The sequence below is a fragment of the Gracilinanus agilis genome, chromosome 6 (assembly GCF_016433145.1).
Source record: "Gracilinanus agilis isolate LMUSP501 chromosome 6, AgileGrace, whole genome shotgun sequence".
In the NCBI taxonomy this organism is placed as follows: Eukaryota; Metazoa; Chordata; class Mammalia; order Didelphimorphia; family Didelphidae; genus Gracilinanus; species Gracilinanus agilis.
This window is the reverse complement of record NC_058135.1, coordinates 228,979,660-228,985,659: the sequence shown is the minus strand read 5'-3', so window position 1 is coordinate 228,985,659 and position 6,000 is coordinate 228,979,660. Positions and strand designations below refer to the sequence as shown.

The following is a 6,000-nucleotide window of genomic DNA, read 5'->3' as shown; positions in this document are numbered from 1 at the left end:
TATAAACAGGTTAAAGGACTCATGAATATAAGGTTCCCAACAGATTATCATGGGGAGAAAATAGAGAATGGCTGACTTCTGGGGCGACACCAAAGATATCTCTCTCTTACTCTCAAACCATTCTTTGTAACTCTGATCCTCTCAGATGGGCAGCAGAGATATAGGAAGTGGGAGGGGGAGGGCCCAGGGTTCTTATGTTGTTAAATTCAGCTATAATTGAAAATACCAAGAATGAGCCACAACAATGGATACATCATAGACAGCTTTATTATAGCACAACTCTTGCAGAAGAAAATACAGCCAAATCTTTTATTTCAATATGGAGTCACCTCGGGCTAGAATGGAGAAAAAAGGACAAGTTATTATCCTATAAAAACAAAACCACAGCAATGATGTATTTTTTTAAAAAAACCTTTATATATCAGGCTGCCTACTCTCTACTTTTTAAATCAAATTCAGGAACAGGGCTCATCTATTTTCTGTCAACTGCTTTCTTTATAAAGCAATTCCAAATACTCTGATTTCATTAGAACAGTAAGGATTGTAGAAACTCTCGCAATCCCTTGACATCCCTGGCCATGCTTTTTTAGTGAAACCCTTCAAGGATTCATTAATTTCATATTATCCTTTGAACTAAAGGGAAAAATTAGGGTTATTACAGGCAAACCCTCAGCAAAAACACCAGTCAGTGAGATCCCAAGGAACCAAGTCCTCTCCAAGGATCTGAGGCCATTTATGGAAACTACTGCAGACCTTCCGGGGCAGGGACAGGCCCTCTCTTTCTTCTCCCCACCCAGGGCCAACAGTCACAGGGGTCACCACTCTGCCTACTCCCTAAGAAGGAAGCAAGATCCACCCCACTTCCCTGGCTCTTGGCCATTCCTCTTATGCAAAGGGAGGTAGGGAATTCTCTCCAACTAGAAAACCAAGGGAGTTGCTTTAGCACCTTCTTCCAGTCTCTGCTGAATCTTCCTTATTTCCTCCTCCTTCTTTTTCTTCTCTGCTGCCAGCTTCCGCTCTGCTTCTGCACGAGGCTTTAGGTAAGCTGTTTAAAAAAAAAAAAGATTCCTTCAGCTACTTCATTCATTAGGCAGAAATATTATATTGAGAAGAGCACTGGCTGTGCCCTCACAGAGCCTAAGAGTCCAAATCTGGCCTCTGCTCCTTGGCTCAGGAGTTACTGTTGGACTCAACAAAGGAAGTCAACTTTGCTGACTCAAAGTCAGGAAGACCAGAGTTCAAATCCTCCCCCCAAAACTCTTGACTCCCACAAATCTCTTTTAAACTCTCAGACCCAGGTTTCCCCATCTGTAAAGTTAGGATAACAATAGCACCTCCCTTCATTGGGTTGTTGTGAGAAACAAGATAATACATGCAAAGGTTTGCAGACCATAAAGTGCTAAATAAATGCTAGTCATTATCATCATTACTACTTACTACCTGTGTGAACAGAGGCAAGTCATAGCTTCTCAGCCTTCCTTCACAACAACATGAGGTCTGGCCTAGATTACTTCTAAGATCATTTCTAAACCTAAGGCTTTGGATATCATTTTGAAATGATACTTAGTTAATGGTCCTAACCCATCCAGAAAAAAATACCTAATTTTTAAACTATAATTTAAAGTACTCTTTTTCCATTCTACTTTTCAGAGGGAGAAGAGAAAAATCACACACACTGGCCAGCTCCTTTAAATGCATCCAAAACCTGCCAGGTATACAAGTCTGGAAGAGTAAGAGCCTGGTCAAAAGCCTTCCCATTTCCCTCTGTCTGGTTAATCTTTGGGAGAAAGGCAGACGACCAGATTGTAAACAAAGTCATTTTACTGGCAAAAATCCTGGGTATCTGTAGAGAACATAATGAGGAACCTAGGTGCCTATTAATGCCTATCCTTCACTATCAGAAATGAATACTCACTAGCTCAGGCACCATCATTTTGGGAACCCATCAGCCAGAGCCTGCCTGGCTTTGACAGCAACACTTTTAGGAAAGGCTCCTTTGACTCTCTGGTTGCTGCACATTTGCACATAAGCCAAAATCATGAGCTCCTGAAGGAATAAATCCCACATGGAGGTCATATTTGTAACTGGTACTTATGCTGGAGTTACTTCTCTACAGGCTTTAAAACTTCTAAAAGGTCCTTATTTCTTAAAATCAATAGATGTAGAAAATACAGATTTTTCCTATATCCTGTCTCTTGGCCTAACTCCTGGGAACAAAGAAAGTAAATGCCTGCAAGACCCCAAGAAGCCTGTCCTCCCGAACTTTCAAAGAATTACAGGATAGGCTATATAGGGCAGAACAGAAGGGGAAGAAACATTACATACATACACAAACAACACACATATGTATATACATATTTTTCTTAATTTGTGTGGGTACATATATAACATACAAACACACAAATATCAGATATCAAAATCATGGCTCTAGACTAGACGATAGGTACAGATGAATGTGAGGCAAGACTAGTAGCATCTCCTGCAGTTCACCTGCTTTGGTATTCTCTATCTTAAGGCTATCCTCTCATCTTTTCTTATTCTTAAGAAAAAAAACTGATCATTCATTTTGCAAGTTTTCAAATTGGTGAATGACTTCAATTGTACAAAAAAAAACAATATTCAAGGGGAAGAATTGGAAGTCAGAAGATCTGGTTTCCAATTCTAATTCTAATTATTGGTGACTTTGGGCAAATTGAATTATGTTTCTGGGCCTTAATCTCCCCAACCTTAAAAAGAATGTTGGACTGAGTCTTCAATAGGTCCCTTATGACTCTCATATAATCCTAATTATGAAACAAGTGAAAATAGAAATGTCTGTCCAAAATGGCCTATCATGTTCTATACCTTCCCCACAAATTAAAACTTAAAAAAAAAAGGACCAGGTTAGGATTTGCTATAACCCACCCACCCCCATATCTTACCCTCTCTTTTCCTACCCAGTCTAGAAGGATAAGTGAAATCAAGAGCGAAGTTTGGGTGATAGGTACAGCTTCGTGAAGTCATTACAAGGGCAGCTAGCACTGTGAATAGAGCACCAAGCCCATGGTCTGGTGGACCTGGTTTTTAATTTGACCTCTGACACTTCCTAACTACATGACCCTGGGCAAATCACTTAACCTCAACTGCCTAGCTCTTTCTGCTCTTCTGCCTTGGAACTGATAGATTCTAAGACAGAAGGTAAGAAATTTTTTTTTAAAAGAGAAAAAAAGGGGGACAGCTGGGTAGCTCAGTGGATTGAGAGCCGGGCCTAGAAACGGGAGGTCCTGGGTTCAAATCTGGCCTCAGACACTTCCCAGCTGTGTGACTCTGGGCAAGTCACTTGACCCCCATTGCCTACCCTTACCACTCTTCTGCCTTGGAGCCCATACACAGTATTGACTCCAAGACGGAAGGAAAGGGTTTAAGAGAGAGAGAAAGAGAGAGAGAGAGAGAGAGAGAGAGAGAGAGAGGGAGAGAGAGAGAGAGAGAGAGAGAGAGAGAGAGAGAGAGAGAAAGTAATTACAGCAACGACTGTAATGGTTTATAAGCAGCTGTAGTCAAATATATAGAATTTTATACCCAGATATGTTCCTCCCTGTCTGCTGTCCTTCTCTTAGAAATTTGATTTTGAGCATCTCCTCCCCGCTGCCATCAACAAACAGGCATAAAATTAAGTGAACACCTCTTGAAATTCTTTCACAGGCAGACACTAAAGTCTACCTGACAGTGACCCTAGTAGGGTTTTCCTATAATAACAAACTGCCTTCCCACCTGCATAAGGCTTGTCCATTTCCAAAGCAGATTTCCTATCACAGAATTCATGAAATCAAGTTGTAACAAGCCCGGTAAAAAGATAAAGTGACCTCCAAACTGTGGGGTCATTCAAAGCAAAGGAATCCTTTGCACAGCTAATAGGGAGCCACTAAAGATATCTGAAGAGTGCTGTGACCAATTCTATGAAAAAGGATATTAAGGGCAGGGATTATTCTTCTCATTTTAAAGATGAAGAAAATTGGTGTAGCAGTGGTGATATCACTTGGGTTCAAATCCTGCCTCTGCCTCGATGTATGTGGCCTTTATCCCTACTCCGGGCTTCCCATAAAATAGGAAGAGATGGAAAACCTGACTTGCCAAACTAGTCCCTGCTGGTCCAGACCCCCTGGACCTCACTCCTCAATGGGGACCAGGGGTTACTCATCATGCATGTCTGATGGTACATTTTTTGGAACCGAGGAGCAGGAATTTGGGGTGCCTTGGGTTAGAGGTCACTCACCATTGCATGAGGGGAGCAGAGTTTTGGGGGGTGCACCTGGAATTGAAGGGCAGGGATTTGGGATGCCCCAGGGTAGGGGTCACTCACCATGCCCGAGGAGACAAGGTTTTGGGGGTGTACCTGGGATCAAGGGGCAGGGATTTGGGGCGCCCGGAGTCAGAGGTCACTCACCATAGCGCTTCGCTCCATAGACCATGCCCAAGACCAGGAACGAATATCGCGTCAACTGCAGAAGACACAAAGGCAGGGGGTCAGTGGGACACAAAAGTGCACCTTACAAACAGCCTTCCCTTCCCCCCTCGGGGCCGGGACACCCGGGGATCGAAGCAGGGCAGCAAGGGCAGGAAGTGGGGAGATGTTGGGCTGGGTCCTACTTTCTCAGGCCTCCTCCTCGTCTCTGCCCTACTCCCTCCCTACCAAAGACCTGGGGTGAAGCCAAGGTGGAGATTCACCTTGATGAGCGGGGAGACCTTCACGGGCTGCACCATTTTTCTGGTTGACCCTCGACCCGGAAGTAAAAGGAGCAGTCGCCGGGCCGAGCTGGAGGAGAAAGGACGGAAGGGGTGTGGTTGAAGAAACGGGAACGAGGACGCAGAAGTGTGCGAGCCTGAGCCGGAGGGCGGGGTCGGGGAGGCGAGCGCCGTGGGTAGGAGCATGCCCTCACGCACGCGCCTCGTTGTGGAGCCGGTTGCCTCTCCGAGGCTGGCCCTGGGGCGGAGCTTTGTGAGGGCGGAGCTCCTGCGGCCGGGCTGCGTCCGCGGTCCCCTGGAGTCACACCTAGTCCAGTCCTCTGTCCAAAGAGCCGCTCCCTATGCTCGGTGTCCCTCTGCTGGGCTACGATCGCTCGTTTATACTTGAGGACCGCCAATGGCGAGAGCCCATCCCCACCCAGAAAGGATGGTCAATGAGCATCTCGAAAAGGAAGCAGTGATCGGCCAGAGTTAGCACGGGCCTCGTTTTCTTTTTGGACGAGGCTATCCGACAACGTAGATCCTAACAAAGCATTTGACAGAGAATCTGTTGGGGGTTTTTGCGGTAAAGGTGAAGAGATGTGGACTCCGTCGGTGGTCTTCAGAATGGAAGTGGGAGGTCCTGGGCTCAAATCTGGCCTCAGACACTTCCTAGCTGTGTGACCCTGGGCAAGTCACTTAACCCCCACTGCCTAGGCTTTAGCTCTCTTTGCCTTGGAATCAATACACAGTATTGATTCTAAGACGGAAGGTGAGGGTTTAAAACAAAACAAAACAAAACAAAAGACGAATGGGAGTGGGGAGAGAAGGGTCTGCCTCTAAAAGATATGAGTGGAACCCACCCTACCTGCTGAGAGCTGCTTGTGAGGTTTTCTTTCCACCTGTCTTGCCCCTGGTCTTCTCTCTGCAAGCCCTCGATCTCCTCTCCTAAGCCTGACCTACGTCTACACCATCATTGACAACTGTGCCCTTCCCTGTACTCTTACACCCACCACCACCCCAGCTAAGACCCTCACCTGTTCTAATCTGGGCTATGGAAATAGCCTCCTAATCGGTCTCCTTGTCTCAAGATCCTCCTCTCTCCAATCCATCCTTCACACAATTGTGCGCTGTTTTTGCTGCTAAATTAAAACACATACCTGCTTTTGCAATACAATTTATTGGCTCCCTGGTAACTATCAAATCAAATCAAAAAGGAATTCAATTTTATCTCATCTTTTAAAAATTTCTATTTGCATATTTTATAACCCTTAGTAATTATTGGTGCCTGAATATAAT

The 6,000-nt window shown here is 45.0% G+C and overlaps 2 protein-coding genes across 3 annotated transcripts in view; one reads left to right on the top strand and one right to left on the bottom strand.

Annotated features, from left to right (window-relative positions):
- Positions 1-249: 249 nt before the first annotated feature.
- ATP5ME (ATP synthase membrane subunit e) lies at positions 250-4,914 on the bottom strand. 2 transcript variants are annotated; one of them, XM_044680854.1, is made up of 4 exons: positions 4,705-4,914; positions 4,424-4,478; positions 947-1,045; positions 250-335 (listed from the first exon to the last, which is right to left on the bottom strand). In XM_044680854.1, the coding sequence occupies exons 1-4, from the start codon at positions 4,906-4,908 to the stop codon at positions 310-312; spliced, it is 384 nt and encodes a 127-aa protein (XP_044536789.1). In that variant the 5' UTR covers positions 4,909-4,914; the 3' UTR covers positions 250-309. The 2 variants fall into 2 exon arrangements, with proteins under 2 accessions (XP_044536789.1, XP_044536790.1); XM_044680855.1 differs by having other exon boundaries at positions 250-329.
- MYL5 (myosin light chain 5) overlaps positions 4,907-6,000 on the top strand; it is a 24,505-nt gene continuing 23,411 nt past the window's right edge. Inside the window, exons 1-2 of the mRNA XM_044681799.1 lie at positions 4,907-5,070; positions 5,655-5,826. Of these exons, the coding sequence (XP_044537734.1) occupies positions 4,907-5,070; positions 5,655-5,826 (336 nt within the window). The remainder of the gene's footprint in view (positions 5,071-5,654; positions 5,827-6,000) is intronic.